Source organism: Alnus glutinosa, chromosome 3 (assembly GCF_958979055.1).
Source record: "Alnus glutinosa chromosome 3, dhAlnGlut1.1, whole genome shotgun sequence".
In the NCBI taxonomy this organism is placed as follows: Eukaryota; Viridiplantae; Streptophyta; class Magnoliopsida; order Fagales; family Betulaceae; genus Alnus; species Alnus glutinosa.
Genome location: NC_084888.1, coordinates 10,446,808 through 10,466,239, shown reverse-complemented (window position 1 = coordinate 10,466,239; position 19,432 = coordinate 10,446,808). Strand labels below are relative to the sequence as shown.

General features: G+C 35.1%; 2 protein-coding genes across 3 annotated transcripts; both read right to left on the bottom strand.

Annotated features, from left to right (window-relative positions):
• Positions 1-5,614: 5,614 nt before the first annotated feature.
• On the bottom strand, positions 5,615-7,513 carry LOC133864975 (histidine-containing phosphotransfer protein 4-like). The gene is made up of 6 exons (XM_062301432.1): positions 7,359-7,513; positions 6,586-6,716; positions 6,401-6,469; positions 6,190-6,261; positions 5,863-5,935; positions 5,615-5,771 (listed from the first exon to the last, which is right to left on the bottom strand). The coding sequence occupies exons 1-6, from the start codon at positions 7,422-7,424 to the stop codon at positions 5,724-5,726; spliced, it is 459 nt and encodes a 152-aa protein (XP_062157416.1). The 5' UTR covers positions 7,425-7,513; the 3' UTR covers positions 5,615-5,723.
• A 6,635-nt stretch (positions 7,514-14,148) lies between these two features.
• Positions 14,149-16,250, bottom strand: LOC133864744 (histidine-containing phosphotransfer protein 4-like). 2 transcript variants are annotated; one of them, XM_062301154.1, is made up of 6 exons: positions 16,108-16,250; positions 15,121-15,251; positions 14,956-15,024; positions 14,769-14,840; positions 14,502-14,574; positions 14,149-14,366 (listed from the first exon to the last, which is right to left on the bottom strand). In XM_062301154.1, exons 1-6 carry the CDS (start codon positions 16,165-16,167, stop codon positions 14,313-14,315), a joined length of 459 nt encoding a protein of 152 aa, XP_062157138.1. In that variant the 5' UTR covers positions 16,168-16,250; the 3' UTR covers positions 14,149-14,312. The 2 variants fall into 2 exon arrangements, with proteins under 2 accessions (XP_062157138.1, XP_062157139.1); XM_062301155.1 differs by having other exon boundaries at positions 14,149-14,363.
• Between the last annotated feature and the right edge of the window lie 3,182 nt (positions 16,251-19,432).

Here is a 19,432-nt window from a genome sequence, read left to right as displayed (position 1 = left end):
TTGGTTAAATTCCGTCAAAATACTTGACGGATTCTGTTAGTTTTAACATTAACACCAATAAAATCATTAAATGTGTCATTCTTACTAAAAAAAAATATCATAATATTAAAATTATACATTTATAAAACTAAATCACTCCCTACAGTCAAATTATGTTAAAACACTTGATAGATTCCGTTATTGTGTTACATCAGCACCAATAAAATGACGACACGCTTCACAGTTAATATCCCGGGAGGGTAAGCGGGATAGGTAAATTCACTCCCTCCCCCCCAAATAAAAGGGGGACGACGTTGTTTGGGGTCAAAACAAGGTCGCTCTTTATTGTTGAAACGACGTCACTTTCACTCACAAGAGTGACGTCATTTCAACAGTAAACGACGTGGGCTAGTGTTGTTTTTTAAAAAAAAAAAAAAATACACTACCCAAAACGGTAGAAATTGCCATTTTTTTTTAGAAGTGATCGTGAATTGTGTAACAAATAATATCTTAATTTATTTAAGCTTGCATATAGTAATAACCGTACTGTTTAATCTATTATATAGATTTATATAGTAATCCAAAATGCGTATCACCTCATACGCGGATAGTGGATCATAACCGCGCTGATGCGGATATGGATACCTAAAAATGATAACCACATCTGCATTTTCACCCATAGTTCAAACAACATATGAGTTGTTTGGCAGAAAAACTATGTGATAAAACAACGAAGTTATAAAAATTTAAAAATTTCTATACCAATCTTGTCAAATAGACAAATTAGGATGAAGAGAAAAATTTTAAAAATCTAAATATTTTCCGTTGTCTTTTTGATCTATTAGAAAATGAAGTTTTAAATATAGAATTTCAAAAAATAAAAAGAATCTTTTTATTTGGAAAGGCAAAAAAACTTTCATGATGTTTTTGAAAAATTTCAAAAAACATTAAAGATCAAGGAGTTAAGATCAGACTCGTTTTAGTTCGCAGCCATCAATTAAGATATATCATGAAGGAGTTCCAAAGTTAACAATTCTCATCAATCATAAAGAATCATATATGGAAAAAAAAATATAAAAAAGTCTCATGAACTAAAGAGACGAGTATACTAAAGTGATACATCAATTTACCAAGGTCTGCCAAAAATGTCATTTTTTAATTGCATTCATATAATATCATAATTCTCTTAAAAACTAAAATAAGAAACAATAATAATAAAATGAAAAAAAAAAAACTAAACGAAACTAAAATTTTAAAACAAAAGAACAAAGGAAAAAAAAAATATATATATATATATATATGATAAATGCAAATTTAGTCTCTGTGGTTGACCTAAATTACAAATCGCTTCCTGCGGAATAAAAAATAATTCAAAGGTCTTCAAGGTAAGCCAAAATAACAATTTAGTGATTTCAGTCAAATTCCATTAAAACACTTGACAGATTTCGTTAGTGTCAACGACAGTACCAATAAAATGATAACATGTGTCACTCTTATTAAAAAAATATAAATATATTAAAAATATATATTTATAAAACTAATAATAATAAAAAAAAAAAAAAAAAAAAAAAGATAGAGTTGGTTGTCGGTTGGGCAGCCACCCCTTTTATTATTATTAGTTTTATAAATATATATTTTTAATATATTTATATTTTTTTTATTAAGAGTGACACGTATCATCATTTTATTGGCTTTAACGTAACATCTAATCAACAGTTTTAACAGAAAACATAAGTTACCTATATACTGTTGGTTTATATATATACAATTACAGACAACATAAGTTACATTGGAATTTGGAAGGTATCTACTGTTCGTTTATTTTTATTGGTTGCATTTTGATGACAAAACACTGCCATATCAGAGACACCGTATTTCCATAAGATTTCTTGCAGAATATTTATTCTAGAATAGAAAGGGCTGAACAAGGCAAGATCTGCACAGAATATCACTAAGAATGAAAGGTTCTGGTGAATGAAATATTTTGGAAACTTTACAGCTCAACAAATTTGGTTTTTCTACATACTGTCCGGACGGCTAGAATCAGCATTCAGATGCTAGCCATAGAAAGTCAGAGTTCGATACCTGTCTGGAAAGCCCATAAGACGTAAACCACCGAGAGCTCCTGTTCGCAACTTGTCCGGACAGCCTAGCGGACGCGAACCACCAAGAGCACCTGTTTGCAAGGATGTCCAGACGCAAAAGTGAAGACTGCAGACGGAGAAGCTTTTCCTTGTAGTCCTGACGCTAGGTCAAGCCATCCGAACTCCCTTCAGCAAAACGTAGGGTTTGTTGTTGCCTGCCCGAACGCCACCAAAAAGAAATTCAAATTTGAGTAGAATTATGATTTCTAAAGCCTATTTAAAGGGGCTTCTACGCATTGTTTCTTTAAGAATTTTGAATAAAATTCCAGTGTGCTAAGAGAATAGAGTTTAGGTAGAAATTGTTTTATGTACTATTTCTCTTAGAGTTATTTGTGTTGTAACTGTTCAACCGTTTGAAGTCTAACTAAAGAGAAGTTCTAGTTAGGACTAAGCAAAAATCGCACATCCCTGCACCGACCCGCATGAACCACACCACCCTTCACCGCCCCTACCGGTTTTTACGTTGATATTTGCAAGCACGGGTTCGATTTTTGCCAAACCGTGCAGGGAGGGGTGGGGCACGGGTTTAGGATTTTTTCAACACCGGATCCCCGCACCTCCCCAGATAAACCTAAACACCGAAAAATAAAAAATCCTAACCCCCCTGTCCGGCGACTTCAACGACTCCGGCTGTCCCTCACGAGTCACCCTTTCTTCATCTTCATTAGTAATACTAGCTTTGGATTCTTTGGCTCTGATGACTGAGGAGGATTGGAGGAGGACGGGCCTGGACAGCGGCTGAGATTTGCGAAGAGATCAAAAGAAGATGAAACCTGAAACTGAAAGTTTGAAACGATGAAAGTGAAACACACTGAAACCTGAAACTTTGAAAGGAAAAGAAAGAGACGAAGCCACGTGGGTAATCTAAAGGCTGAGATACATTTTCTCAAAAAAAAAAAAAATGAAGGTTGAGATAGTGAGATACATTTCAAAGTGTTTTACAGGCATGCTACAGCTGTTAACAACTCACCCACTCCAAACAGTGTGTTTGGTCGTTTGATGGACATTATCAGGCTGCATATTGATACGGTGCGTTTAGGAAAGGGTGGAAATAAACAAATAAAGAACAATTGAGAACAACTCCCACGGGCCACGCATATGGTGCGTTTAGGCTAGCTCTCGGTCTCTCTCTAGTCTCTAGAATCTTCTTTCATTTTCCTCATCTTCTTCGCCCATCTCTTTACAGACACCGGCTTTTGGTCTTTCTCACTCGCTCCTCCACTTATTCTTCTTCTTCTTCTGGTTCTTCAGTTCTTCTAGAGTTTGCGGAATAGCGACCATGGAGAGCGACGGGCGTGGCATCACTGTTCCGACTAGTCGATTGCAATTGCGTCCTCCGTTCCTCGTCGAACCGTAAGTTGGTGTTTCTCTGTTGCTTAAATTTCACTATGTTTTGTTTGGTTCATGAGAAAATCGTTGATTTGTTTGGTTGGTTGCTTGTTTCTGAGAAAACCCACCCCACCCCCCCCACCCCCGGCACATCCCCGCCCCGCATCACCCCGCACCGCACGGGTTCTTCATTTCTGTGTGGTTTACAGGTCCACTTTAAGGAACCCGCAGGGGTGCAGGGCGGGGCCAAAAAAGGGGGAACCCCCCGCCCCATGCTCACCCCTAGTTTTAGTTAATGGATCAATTGAAGAACTCTACAGACGGGTTTGATAGAGAGGCATTCAAGTATAGGTACTTGTTAGAGTTCAAGGTACGACTACTGTAAAGATTTTGTGAGTACGACTGTCTTGTAACTAGCTATTTCTTCAGTTAGTTGATTTTCTGGGTTTGGCTGCCCCGGAGTGATTTTTCTCTTTGGTACAAAGATTTCCACTTCGTAACCAAATATTTGTGTCTATCTCTTTATTGCTTTACATATTTGATTGCATGCTTGGTTGCGGTTAATATTAGGAGTCTAATTTTATTTTCATATACAATAAAGTGGCAGTACTAAATGTTACAATTTAAACTTTAAACAACATGATCAACTTCCTTCAATTACGCATTCCTTAAGCCAGCTATTGTTTCGTAGTTCAAAAGTCACAAGACATTAATTTGAACTTCCTTCAGTTACTAACGCATTTAATCCAATTACTGTCATGTATAATTCAAAAGTCACACAACATTTAACCTTTAATAATTTCTTTATCTGCAACAGTAAATGTGAGTGAATGAGTATAAGTTAACAAATTGAAGGAATGAGAATATCAGGGAATAGCTATTTTTAGTAATTTAAAATAATAATAAAAGTTGTTAATGGAATAACTATTTCCACTCATGTGTCTGGTGGTAACGTCATAATAGAATCATGAATTTGTATTTCACTTTTTATTATGGCATTCAATGACATCTTCTACTTAAAAGATTATATTACTATTTTTTTGTTGGACTCTCCGTTTTGATGCGCATACATATTATTAAAGCTAGCAATTTTTTATACGGTCTGTTAATTTGATAAGAACCCAACATAAAATTAAAGGATTAAGGTTGAGAAGTCTTACCCGTTTAATTAAATGGGTCGGGTTATGATTGACCTAAATAGTCTTATACCCGGCCATGCTTTGACACGACTCCAACCCAACACCTGACATAATAGCAGACAATTTTTGACATGACTTGCGAACCCGACATGAACCCAATACAAAATTAGAGAGTTAGGGTTGAGGAATTTGACCCGTTTAATTAATTGGGTCGGGTTAGAGTTTACCTATATAGTCTTATATCTAAGGGTGTACATGCGGGCAGATAATATCTGCTCGCATTCGCTATCTACAAATATCCGCACATGCGGATAAGGTTAGCAAAAACGACTATCCGCACATACGGATGCGGATAGCTGTTTATGGGTATGTAGATGCTGTTATTAACCGCATCCTCAAACCCTTTATATATAATATATATTTCTTATATATATTATATTTTATAAATTCATTAAAACAACGTCGTTTTGAATTAGGTATATAATATGTTTACATTGGTTTGACTGGTTGTGTTGCTTTCTCGTATAACATGATGTGGATGCATGCGGAGATCCAAAAGTGATATATGCATTTTGCGGATGTACGTGGTTGTAAATATTGCAAATAACCACATCTGCATATATACTCCTACTTATACGGTTATACCCATATTTCCACATGCACGACCTAAAACCAACATGCAAACACGAAATGTCACCCCTGCATATTATTGCATCAAAGTATAGTAGTCAGAGACGGAGGGAAGGGGGGGCTGGCAGGGGCCTGGCCCCCCCCTCCCCACAATTTTCTAAAAAAAAAAAAAGATTATTAGGTAGAATTTTTTTTTTTTTTTTTTTCTAAAAAATTATAAAAATATAAGGTAAAAGTAAAAATTTAGCTTATTTAGCCTCTAACAAAATTTTTTTTTTGGCCATTGACCCCTGCCCATAAGAATTTCTGGCTCCGTCCCTGATAGTAGTATAGACAGCAAAACTTCCGCATCATTTTTATTTATTAGGTAATTAAGATATCTATAAAGTAGGTTACAAAACATTCACTTCGTGAATTTGTACATATGAAAAGTACAAATTCCTCGATCAAACTTGATAATTTAACAGATAGAATCCTTATCAGCCTTCCTTCTGTCAATTCCTTACTTGGGTCGAGATGCTGTCGCGGTGAGCCCAGGTTGTCTTGCTATCTGAATAATTAGGAGTAAAAGCAATTAATACTGTTTTTTTTTTTTTTTTTAATGAATAAAATTGACATAAATTCTATAGAATCCCATTCACCTGAAAGTAAGCTTCAAGTTTCCTCTTTAGGCTGGCATATTCTTTCTTCAGTTGTTGGAAAGTCCTCATGCATCTGTCTTGTTCATGCAACACAATGATTATTACTTAATAATCCAATTATGTGACGTCAAATGGGGGCATGATTTTGAACCTCTGAATTAATATCGATCCTTGAACAACTAGGACAGATTACTTTACCACCTAGTCTAGAGGCTCTAACATATATAAAATTTAGATAAAGCTTTTTCAAACTTGACAGTCTCCATGCATGGAGAGTATCGTGAAGATAATTAATTAAGGAATTAATTAAGTTGGAAGATGAATTACCCTTCTTCATTTTTTGCCCTACAATATTCCCTGAACAGTGTACACTCGGCTTTCACCTTTTTGGCTCCAAAGCTGCACCAATAATAATTAAAAATAAAATAAAAATTGAGATAGAGAACATTAATGTTAATGTTATGTGTTGAACGGTTGAGCCCAACACAGAAAACTTCGATAAATCTTAAGTACTGTTATTTTGTTTAAACATATTTACCTTGAGCTACTTCCCTTAAGCTGATACATATAGCTATCGAGCTTATCGAAATCAAGTGGGCTCCTCTCCCTTCGAGAAATAGAACATTATTATCATCGTTATCTCCTTTACAGAAAAGGCATGCAAAAAGAAGAAGAAAAAGAAAACCAAGATAAAAGAGGATCGGAGGGGGAAAAGAAACTAACAATGCCTGCTCGATGATAACGATTACTGTAGATGTATTCTGGTAGTACGATGTGACAACTTCCTCCACAAAATTAGGATTAGCATCGTCTTGCAGCTCCTCTAATTGGATAAATTGTTCGTCCAAGAATCCCTACAACGTCCCATCATTCATTTCTCTATCACAACCCCCAAAAATATCATATATGGATCACATTTTTTATGATTTATGTGTGCATGCAAATCTATATATTCTCTATCTAATTAATTACTACAATTAACGACCAGTGTTTTAAATTTAATTAGTATTTAATCATGAATCATGATCAGTAGTACTCGATCTTTATAAATGAATGAATTTGCTCATAAACTAAACACTAATAATAATATTCCACTCAGGCTTGAAATTTATGCACATAGACATTACCATTGTGGGGTTATATACTCATTGTGCTACATGATTAATTAGTGACATATAATTGATGAATATTTCTCATTTATGCGTTTTTTGTGGGGTACGGTTGATGTTAGAAAAGAGAAATGTTTCTTAGCATACAAATATCCCACAACAATAACGTAGGAAGGTTTAGAAGCTATTGGAATATCGTCCCACTAAGCTGATGTAGTAGAGCCCATTAACCCTTACATCAACTTTTATTAAAAAAATGAAAAATTCAATGACTAACAGACACTGTTACATCAGCTCAACAAAAAAGATATAACCCTTTGTCGCTATAATTAAAAGATAATTCAGGCTATTGACAACGTCAAATCTTAATTAAGAAGACATAAAAACCTGATCAAAGAGGGACTGCCTCTCGAGGACAACTTGTCTAGACAAGCGGCAGCGGTTCACCGCCATTAGAGCAAGGGAATTAATGTGAAGAAAACAAGCAACAGGCGGTGTGTCTCTGAGAAGATGGTGATCAGGGGATCGAGAAGGCTGCAACGTTAAGTTATGGCTTGAGTAGTGAGAATTAAGGCATATGGCGGCGTGTTTATATATATAATATATTGCGGAGAGGATGGATATTGGATCGATCGAACACACTTCCACGTACGTTTAATTAGTTCCTTAATTAATTCTTTTTCTTTTTGCTTAGATTAGAGGGCGCGCAAATAATTAATGTATGTGGACGTGTATTTAAGTGTGGATTCATGTGAAAATTAAATTAAGGGAGTACTCTTCCAGAAGAATCTAAGCAATTTGGGAGGGCAGGCGTTGGGGATTGGCAGATTTGATTCTATCGATCAGCTAGGGACACAATTATTTGATTTGTTTATGATTTTATGTTAACTCATGAACTAAAGGTATGCGGATTCTAAATATACCCCATAATTAAATTTAAAAATCATTTTTAGCGTTTTATAATATATATTATGCACCCTATTATCACCCTTTGAAATTTAATATATATACATACTCAAGCTACCGATTGAGATCAATATTGAAACAGGTCGGTGAAATCTCTTTGGGATCAAACCTAATTAACTAGACATCAATATATGAGATTGTTGCAATCTCGATCTCTTTGATTCAACTTAAATTGGACAATTGTCATTGCACTATATATATATATATGCAAAAGTTAGCGCCAATAATATTAATTAACAACACCATGGCAATAAAACCCGCTATTACCCACCAAACAGCTAAGAAATTAATAAGTAAAAGAAAGAAGAAAATCGTGATGGGACGTAGAAAGATGAAGATGCATGCATTGAGATATTCCTATTTAGGCTATATTAATGCTATGAAATATTCCTATATTGTTTTGCTTTTTTGATATTATAAGTAAGTGTCAAAAAAAAAGTCATTTCCATATATAGAAGGAGCCGAATATGAAAATAAAAAATAAAAATAAAAAATAAAAATGATTTGGCATATGCCATGTCTGCTTCTGAAAAAAAAAAATAATGGGCATCGCATGAGATCGACAAAGAATTTATACTAAAATGCCCAAAAGCTAGTATTATTTTTTTTAACAAATAAAGCCGATCGAAGCATATATATGGATTCATCAACATACGTCGAACATAAGTACCTTGACACATGCATGGTGTCACATATATTTTCTAGAAGGAGCCTAGCTAGGGAGAGTGTGGGTCGACGTACGTTGGCGTATATTCTTTTGGGCACCATCCCATTTCAAGGACTAACAGAAATACCTTGAATAGTACCACAATCTAATTTAGGTACAACAATATGTACGTGTAGAACTACTTCAACAAGTATGTGTGTAAGACATTGTAACACCTCAAAAAATAATTAGGATTAGGAGTGCTCTAATATTAACCTAGAATATTTGGAGTCGGGATAAGGGTATTAAATTGGACATACTTTTTGTAGGTTTTGGCTCTCAGCAAACAATTGGTAAGAATACCCGAACAATCGACGAGGTGACCGAATGATCGATGGATGGTTACAACAACTTAGTTTTGAGACACTACAAAAATTCCCCTATTTCTGGACGGTTTTGAACCGTTCAGAACTAGGTGAAAAACCGTTAGGAATCAATTACTGATGGTTTATTCTTGACGGTTTGAAACCGTCCAGAATCTAGCGTCGGGAAATTTAATTCTTGACGGTTTGGGCAAAACCGTCTAGAATTAATTCTAAATGGTTTTGCCCAAACCGTCCAGAATTAATAGTTACTTTTTTATATATATTAATATCATTAATAATACAAAATCCATAATACAAATACATGCACAATCCAAATACAAAATCCAAGATACACTTCTTCACAACAACATTCTACTTACTTATTACATAATTCAAATCCAAATACATTTCACAATCCAAATACATAATTCAAATCTAAATACATAATTAAAATCCAAATACATTTCACAATCCAAATATATAATTAAAATCCAAGATTGTGGTGGAGCGGCGGTGGCGTCGAGCTACAGCATGGGCGGAATGAGCTCAAATTCATTGTTTCTCACCCACCCATAAATTTTTTCTTTTTTGTTTTCGAAACAAACAGTCTCGACATGAAAAGATGTTGGATTCGAAACAAACCTCGCATTCCTCACCTAAGAGCCGAACCCTAAAGCCCCACCGCTCCTCCAACTTCGCCAAGTGCCATCGCCGAACTGGTGGCCTAACGTTCCGGGACTCGTCTTGTTCGAAGGATTTGCCCAGGACCTATGGCTCGAACCGGAGATGGAGAACACACGTTATGTTTTGGCCAGAGATCTGAAGATGGAGTTGGACGTACCGGTGGCCGTGGAGATGTAGCTGGTGGTCTACGGTGGCGGGCTTGTGGGTGGCGGTCGGTGGGGTTGAGGGACGAGATGGAGAGAGGGAGGAAAATATTGTAGGGAAAAGCTTTTGGGGAAGAAAGAAAATGGCTAAAGCGTTTCATTCACACTGAATTTGAATTTGATTTTTTTTGTAAGGAGGAATTTGAGTGAATTTACACATTGTTTGTCCCAAACCGTCAACAAATTTCACGACGGTTTTAAAAGAAACCGTCATGATTTCTTTTTTTACTGACGGTTTTTAGAAAACCTTATGTAAAATTTTTAATTCATGATGCTTTTCAGAAAAGCGTCATTAAAAATTTAATTCTAGATGGTTTTTAAAACCGTCTAAAAAAAACCCGTCAATAATTGGTCTTTTTTTGCAGTGAGACATCGATCTCCACCCTCTTATACGTGCATGGTTCAGTTTTTAAAGCATCTTTTGGATCCTTCAGCCTCATTTCTTTATTCCAAGCCTATGGAAACCTTAGAGAGAGAGGGAAGAGAAATTGGATCTTGGTTTTTGCACTTAAGAAAATGTAACAATCTACTATAATCTCGTCTTAGATGTTGTTTCTAGCATGTTATTAGTTGTATTACTTGCTGTGTTAGTTTATTGATCATAGATTTGCGTAGGGTTTAGTAGATTTTAGATGTTAGGATTGGATTTGATGAGTTATTGATGGTTTGATGGTTAGATGGTTACTTTGTGGTGATTAGCTTATGTTTGGAAGTATGAAAGTTGATTTTTGTGCTTAGACATGAATTTATGGTTGGTTTTGTGATGAGTTGGATTTTTGTTATGGTTTGATAAGCATGGATGTGTTTGAATTATTGTGTTTACGGTTAGGATAGTGTTAGGATGCATGATAGGCCTTAGATCATGTTAGAATAGGTTATACTGGACTAATTTTAGAAATTAGACTTTTTGCTCGAGAACCAAATGTTCGGTGGTCGATCTAGCCGCTGATCGGCATTGATTGATTGACCCGAGAAATGAACGTTCGATTGGTAGGCAGAATGACCATCTTGCCCTCAAATTAAGATTTAGGGTGTTTTAGCTTAGATTAAGTTCTGATTCATGATTCTTTCAAAGATTTTGTGGGTGGTGACTGGTGAGTCTCTCGAAGGTTATTTGGTGGAGCCTTGCGACCCCGGCAAATAAACTCACACAGATGCTTGTTATTTTAGATTACTTCATAACATGATTACTTTATATGATAAACATGCATATTTACAACGCATATAAAATATGTTTTAGAGCAATGTGAACTCTATTTTTGTAAAAAAAAAAAAAAAAATAGATGAATATTGAATGATGTAAATATATGGGAGTGTGTAAATGCATGCATGTAAAATACAATTTCAATCGCATCGTATCACGCGGTACTTGATGTACGGATAAAGACTATGTGCTATTATTATACGGGTTAATCCCCATGGTCAAGAGATTTATATTTATTGTTTGGCCTTAGATCCAATGGTTTTATAGGTGATCGGCGAAACCATGTTTGATTGGTGGTCACAATGATAACATCGTTAGTGATATGGATCATACGGAGTTTAAATCCCATCAAGACATTAACAATGACGCTATGCGGCAACATTAGGGCACCGATGTTGTACTACATGTTACTTAGGAGAGCCCCAACCCTAGCAAGCAATGGGTTAAAGATTTGAATAGACCATATGGAGTACATTATGGTATGTTCACTTGATTATCGTATATCTATATCTATATTGCATCCGCATGATTTATAACTAATGCATATAAATGCCTGGAGAATGAAATGACCTTTTTAATTTAAACTAAGTTCACAATATGATAACATGTAATTCTATGTATCCGTAATCACTAAGTCATGGATGTCCACTTTATATTTTTCACTTGTAAAACATTCGTGTTCTATACATGTCGAACCCCCTTTGAAGATGGACTTTGAAGAACTAGACAGGAAGCCAGCTTTGGACCACCTCGCTAAGTTGATATTTGAGGAGTTGGACCCACCTTTAAGTATAGATTTGTGGCATGATTTCGATGACCATTTTCATGATACCTTTATGGTTTTTTCTTTTTTGCAGTATTATCAGTTTTATGGTAACGCTTTGATGGATTGATGGATTACTTATTTAGACTATAGTTACTTATTTAAGATTTGGTTGTGACTTGATGACTGGTCTGAGACCGAGACAATTGATGTTTTTGTTGATTCTTTCGTGATTGCTCTGGTATTATTGTTATGATGGATATTATAATTGTTATCTTGATGTATTAGAAAAGTCTTACATTGTAGGCTCTTTGATGACGGCTCATTGGGAAAATTCGACGAGAAGCTGGTGTACCGAGAGATAATTACCAGTTAATTATTTATTGGGACGTTACAATATAATATCAAAGTATTCACCTCTAAGAACCATACGAATTATGGTAGAAGATTGTTGGGTTTCAATTGACATGTTCCAAAGAAGGTAGGTGGAAAATAACAAATGACGTTTGTCTCTAGAGCTCTCATACCATATAATTATTAACAGCAAGGTGTTGTAATTGCCTCATTGAGTACTTTGTCATTCATTTTAGAGACGTGCTATACCCTTGGTCTTTCTCTCATCCTCATACTTTTCAAAATCATCATTGGATATGTAGGTTCATGTGTGAGATACACATGAGCTCCACAGATCTAATAGTAATTTTGAAAAATGTGAGTATGGGAGAATAACCATGGGAGGAAATAAGTCATTTCTCTTTTATTTATAATGATTGATACAGGATATATAACCAAAGTTTAAAATACAAATCTATGAAATTCATCTTCCGGCCGGTGAGTTTGTTACAAACAATCAAATACATTTGAAACTTAAGATGAAGTTTACCCATTGTTATCTTGAACTTGGTCCATTGCCTTATCTGGTGGACTTAAAACAAAGGGAGTTACTCTAATGACAAATGATACATTTACAAGTATTTCTGTACAATTCTAACAACTCTACATATGAGTCATATGCATCAAATAGTTGATTTTTCTTTTAAGAAAAAAAAAAAAAAGTTGTTGGAGTTATACAGATGTTGTAAACGTATCATATCTCTAATCCATTACTTTTTAAAATTTATATATATTTGGCAAAAAAATCTCGATTAATTATCAGTGACGACCAGGTCTAGTCGTTGCTAATAATACGATAGGGGCTAGTCATTGATGATCATATGCATAATCATTCATCAACAATGACACCTACAGTCATTGTTGATAAATATTATCCACGATGACATTATGGCTTGGGTAGGTAGGTTATCTGCGACAAGCAGTAACATTATTAGCGATGACACCTAAGTTTAGGTACGTTTTTTTTATGTTATTCGCGATGGCCAATAACGTTATCAATGACAACTTTTATGTCATTGCTAATAGCATACAAGCCTTATGCTACGATTTAATTCTACCTTTATGATTAAGGGGTCTTAACTGACTCATGTGAAGGTTAAATACCTTCACTCCATGGCATTCACCCAAAGAAAAGAGACGAAATGTCCTTTATACAAAAGGCCGGGAACCACTTCCACTAGCTAGCTAGTGACTTTGCGCTGACTTTTAAGGCTCACATGCACCCACCATAAAATCTAGAATTAGATTCATTCTTGACCTATGAATAAGATCGAGAAAGGGTAGCTAGCCAATAATAATATAGCCGCGCGCCTACTGATCAGCTTTTTGTTTACTAGACAGAAGCTATTAATTGTATACTAATTAACACAGTTGTTTGACTTACACAAAGCATTATGAAATCATATTTTGTGTTTGTGGAACGACAATCAGGAAGTCCAAATTTTCCCCAGTACGTACTACAGTTTACCTTAGGCTACGATAGAATTAGATTCATTCTTCAAGGAAATCCGATTTTTCCCCACAATATAGTTTACCTGCAATCTAAATAACGTTTTTTTAGGAAAAAAAAACTAGGTTATATAGATTCTGGTGCTTTCAGTGTTTAATTGTTACAAGGGTTGCCCAGATACAGTACTCTTTAATCAAGGCACAGTACTCAGCAATATTGCAGTTTCCATTGCTATAAAAACTCCAAAGGTTTCTCTTTTATAGTTTGTTATGAATTTGGATTAGTTTTAAAGGAATCAGGACTGAAAGAATTGAACATATGCATGCATGTTATTAGAATTTTTATTTAAATGAAATTGACAAAGCATGAACGATTCAAGCAACGTTTGGAACGAACATGGACATGGTCCTGATCATCTCCTTGTCTCCCTGTCTCTCTCTCTCACACACACACGTACAGTACACACATGTTCATGATCAGGACAGTAGTGCAAAGAAAGTAGATAGAGCAAAACTTCGATAGCATTATCGATCGTTAATGGAAAACAAAGCCTACATATAATCCCACTAACCGAACATTTCGATTCAAGTACAATAATACATATGTAATGTGAAACTCGACGTCAATCACTTCTTGCCACGTGGTATCCTTTTTAGCTCTCTAGCCATCAATTCCTAGGGCGACATGCCGTCTCCGAGGGCCCAGATTGTACTCTTACCTGCTGAATAATTAGAAAAAAGAAATAAGAGATATATAAAAATGATTAGTTAAAATAAGCTTTTTGTGGGAAAACTGATATATAGAATAATATACATTAATTCCACTCAGTATGGGAAAGGGAAAGGCATGCATGCACCTGGAAATAAGCTTCAAGCTTCCTTTTGAGAATGGCATATTCTTTCTTCACTTGTTGGAAAGTCCTCATGCATCTGCTTTACGTTCATGCAAACATGATTAATTCAATATGACATATGATATGCATGGATTTTTCCACAACCTATTTAAAGATTTATTTTATTTTTTGGTTTATTATCAAACCTCTGATCAATTCACATAATATCATTTTTGGTTCGTGGAGTATATATATATATATGAATATAAAATGAAGTGATAATTTAATTACCCTTCTCCATTTCCTGCCTTGCAATATTCCCTGAACTGTGTGCATTCAGCTTTTACCTTTTTGGCTCCAATGCTGCACCCATTACAGCAGAAAATTTGAGATAAAGAACAGAATATTTTTCATGATACCAACTATATATATATACTTTTTAGTTCTCAATTTATATTATATATATATGTGCATGTACCTTGTGCTACTTCCCTTGAACTGATGCATATAGGTGTCCAGCTTATTGAAATCCAGAGGGTTTCTCTCCCTGTATAAAACATTAATAGAAACATTATCAATATTGTCACAATTAAGAAAATAAAATAACAAACAAAAAAAATTATTTTAAAAAGAAAAAACTTACAGTGCCTGGTCTATGTTAAGGATTTGCCTGGATGAATCCCGATAGTACAATGTAACAACTTCCTCCACAAAATTAGGATTAGCATCATCTTGAAGCTCCTCCAGCTGGACAAATTGTTCGTCAAGAAATCCCTGCAAAAAGGTCCAATATCCAATTTTCCATCAGAAACGCGACGAGAAAATCGAAGACCAAACATAAACTTTCGAATGCTAATTTACATGTGCATCCATATATATTATATACCATGAATATTGAGATTTAATATTGAGTCTCGACCCTCTATGACTGCATATATATATATTGCTCAAATGAATCGAATCCCGTATAATAAGATTAAATTATGAAATGTAATAAGCTCTGCCATGCTTCACAACTTTTCAAATAGATACGGATGCTGACATAACCTCATAGATAGATACAAATAATTTATGAAATAGACACTCATAGGATATGTTAGAGTACCGTATATATGATAATAAGGAGGAGAGAAAATCATTACCATATTATACTCTAAAAGAAAAGAGATTATTATGGGTGTTTATTGCGACGTTCCAAGTTGCCTGGGTATGGAATAGGGATGTTCATACTTATACGTAAATGCATTTTAAAATCGTGATGACGATAAATTTATGAGAACTCCACAGCTAAGTATGCTTATATGAGAGTACGTAGTACCAGAATGGATGACATCCTGAAAGTCTAATTCGGAGAAGCCAAAAGTAGATAATATTATGTCATTGGGGTGAATCGTTACATTTTTGCTAATTTATGCCGGGGATAAGCTAGTGTCATGTGTCATGTACCATGAATGTGTACGAACATTTGTTTCATGCAAGTGTGTTGTTGTGGTCTAATAGAATTAAGCCTTACCATGAACAAATTAAAACGCAAAAGATCAATTGTGGGTGTTTCTCCAATTTGCAAATAAAAGAAACAACAGTAAGTTTGGGGCAGTGACAGCAACAAATGTTAAGAAAAAGATCAAACCTGATCAAAGAAGGACTGCCTCATGACGGCAACCTGTCTGAGCATCTGGTTCCTCTCCATTACAGAATACGTCACAGAGAGAGAGAGAGAGAGAGAGAGAGAGTTTATGTAGTAGAGAAAACGCTTGAATGACAATGCGATGTATAGACATGGCAAGGCCAGAGTTGGTTTATATAGAAGAGAAAAGAGAGAGAGAGAGAGAGAGAGAGAGAGAGAGAGATGAATAGTAGAGGAGAGGCAACAGTGTCTGATCTTTTTCTTTTCTTTTTTCATTTATTATTTTGTGTCTCAAGAATATAGGGGAGGGTAAACAACATACGTGGACATATTGTTAGGGTGAAGTGAAAAGGCAGATTCGAGTAATGTTGTAAGCATGTTTTAGTAGGTAGGTATAGGGGGTCGGTCAGAAAAAGAAACCAAGAATATATCATATCATATTATCATATATATATATATATATATATATATATATATATATATATATATATATTGTATGTCTTCTGGTTATATTTTACCTTCAGTACTCCCAGAACAAAATCCACGCAGATTCTATACATAACGTTTCCTAAATGTACCCTTTTCTAATGAAATCGATATTTCTAGCGTTTTTTGTACTCAATCCCCAATATTCTGCCAAAACAACTGAAGAATGAAGAGGTAATTAATAAAAGAATATCGGCTTTGCTGCATGTCAACAATAAAGAATAATACAACTTTTGTCAACTTTAGTTAGGGGAGGGAAATTAAGGATATTTTGTCTAATTTAACCAACATTTAACCCAAATAAAATAAACACCGAACACAATTGTAGCATGGGAAGGGTTGGGTCACATCCGATTGTGATGGCCTCATGAAATCAACAGTAGACTCTTTGGATAATATCAACAGTAGACTCTATGGATAATAGAGAGGAGATTTTTTTTTTTTTTTTTTAAAAAAAATTATCCAAAACGTAAAACTCTCAAGATTATTTTCACTTTTCTACACATCAGAACATTTTTTCCAAAAAAAAAAAAAAAAAAAAACAGAAGGTACACTTTAAAAAGCACTAACAAATAAACAGAATTTTACTTTTCACTAGCTAGCTTTTAACGGTCTTCTGCCAAATGGATCTCAATATTATAGTTGTTCCTTATATACTATATATTGTCAATTGAAGATGTTTTTCTTAGAGGCTTTTGTTTTGCCCTTTTCAGATTGATTTGTCTTAGAAATTTTTTTTTCCTAATATTACGTGTTAAATCATCACTTTATATATTTCAAAAATTTAAGCCGATAAAAAATAATAATATTCTATCGTTAGGTAGAAAGGGTGGAAATCAATACTAATTTAAAGAAGAAAGACATAAAGAATGTTCTTGATCAATTAAAGGTTATTTAGTGATGAGTGCATGGCTGCATATACATTAAGCTAAATTGGATCATATCCGTTTATAATATTTAAATCTTTAGCTTATTAATTAGTTTTATTCTATTGTAATGTACTAATATGTGTAATTCCTTTTTTGCTTCTCACTATGCAAAGGTCCTAGTTAAAATGGTAGATTTGGTGGGTGGAGAATAATGACAAGACACAACCAAGAAGTAGAGAATCATCGAGTGAGCAAAAGGGGAAACAATATTTAATTAGGAGAGAAAAATCCCACCAATCATTGATATGAGATCTTTATTACCTTGCAAAGAAGTGGTCATTTTCATGTCCCCTTCTTTCTCTTTCTTGAGCCTGCAATTTTAGCAAGATGTTAAAAAGAGAAAGAGTGTTGGAGAAAAGATAATCCTTTATTCCTCTGCCACGCCCAAGAGAGATGAGAGAGAGAGAGAGACAGAGATGTTTTAAAATTCTCTCTCTCTCGCTCGCTCTCTCTCTCTCTTGCAAATGCGTGGTCACATATACTACTTTGTTAAAGAGTAAAAAGCTGAGGGATTTTGGGGTGTAGAGCGTGGGATCAGAATATGTTTATATGTTCTCTATACCTAGCACTGATTGCGATTCTTTTTTCCTTTCACTTTCCCCGATGTTGATAAGAATCCCACCCTAGACGATGATCAATACCGGTTGTGATTTAACATGGTATCGAAGAAGACGTCGGTCTTCTATTCGAATTCATGTCTTCGTCATTCATCTTTCATTTCAATTAAATATTTTACGTGTTAAACAACATCTATATATTAAGAGAAGAATTTGAGCACACACGTGAGAAGAGGGTACTGTTAGAGTAGCTTAAGCTGATAGGAAAAAATGAGTTTATCATTTAATTAATATTCTACCATGTGCTTGCAAATGAAATATGATTTTGCATGCATAAAAATGAAATACATCTACAAGCTACTAGTGATGACCTATTACTTTCTGCCCAAAGAAAAGTTATGATCTTACTTTCTATCCAAGTAAGGTAGTTCGACATATGGCCTACATCCACACGTTACAGCTTTTTCTCGGCTATATCTTTCTTTGATTTATTCGATTGTATACAAGATTCTATTTATAGAGAAAGAGTCTGAACGTTACAAATCTTTTTTACTTCTATATTAACAACAATAAATTTAATTTCTCATCTTGTAACTCTTGTCTCTTGAATTCTTATAACTCTTGTCTCAATTGATGGCAATAAGGTATTGTTAGTTTGTGATTGGTTGCATTCTGTTGGACAAAATCGCTTCTATGTAATGATGCTTTTTATACAAAGTTGTTTATTCAGAGTCTACCTTCAGTTATGAGCTTCAAGAAGACTTTGTGCAAGATTCAAAACAGTGTAGTTCAGTTCCCTTGCATCCGTCCGAATGACGTGGAATTCCATCCGGGCGTTCATCTGTCAAAGCATCATCCGTCCGGATGACAAGATCTTTCCGTCCGGACGTTCCTATGTCCAGAAGCTTCAAACTGCTCTTGGTTGCATCTGTCTGGACGTATCAGCAATACATCCGAACGCCTTTTAATGTTCGACAAGTTAAAAGATTTTTTTTCCAAAACACAGATATGGGAAGACAGCTGCAACCATCCAGACAACGTGGCTATTTCGTCCAGACACTATCCTTGTCAAGGCAAGTCGTGCAGAAGATGTTCAACCGTCCGAACGTCAGACTCCATGGTCCGGACGCTCAAGCCTTAATATAGAAATTGCGTGCAGCAAAAGTGCAACCGTCCGAACGCTAGGGCAACACCGTCCAGACACGGCCCTATTCAGGAAAGAATTTCAAGCAAATTTGGAAAGCCAATTGCACAGTTGTCCGTCCAGACACCCACAGCTACCATCCGGACGCCGCCTAGGAAAATCGTATCAGATGCAATTTAGGTTTCTGTAGCCTATAAATAGAGCCCCTAAGC

What these genes read in the sequence shown, in the direction of transcription:
- LOC133864975 (XM_062301432.1), bottom strand. Translation starts at nt 7,424, where the DNA reads ATGGCGGTGAACCGCTGCCGCTTGTCTAGACAAGTTGTCCTCGAGAGG. An exon ending in CTTAAGGGAAGTAGCTCAAG is followed by an intron (nt 6,262 to 6,400) that starts GTAAATATGTTT and finishes TTATTGGTGCAG; the next exon opens with CTTTGGAGCCAAAAAGGTGA. An exon ending in AGGGCAAAAAATGAAGAAGG is followed by an intron (nt 5,936 to 6,189) that starts GTAATTCATCTT and finishes TGAACAAGACAG; the next exon opens with ATGCATGAGGACTTTCCAAC.
- LOC133864744 (XM_062301154.1), bottom strand. Translation starts at nt 16,167, where the DNA reads ATGGAGAGGAACCAGATGCTCAGACAGGTTGCCGTCATGAGGCAGTCC. An exon ending in GGCAGTCCTTCTTTGATCAG is followed by an intron (nt 15,252 to 16,107) that starts GTTTGATCTTTT and finishes ACCTTTTTGCAG; the next exon opens with GGATTTCTTGACGAACAATT. An exon ending in AAGGCAGGAAATGGAGAAGG is followed by an intron (nt 14,575 to 14,768) that starts GTAATTAAATTA and finishes AACGTAAAGCAG; the next exon opens with ATGCATGAGGACTTTCCAAC.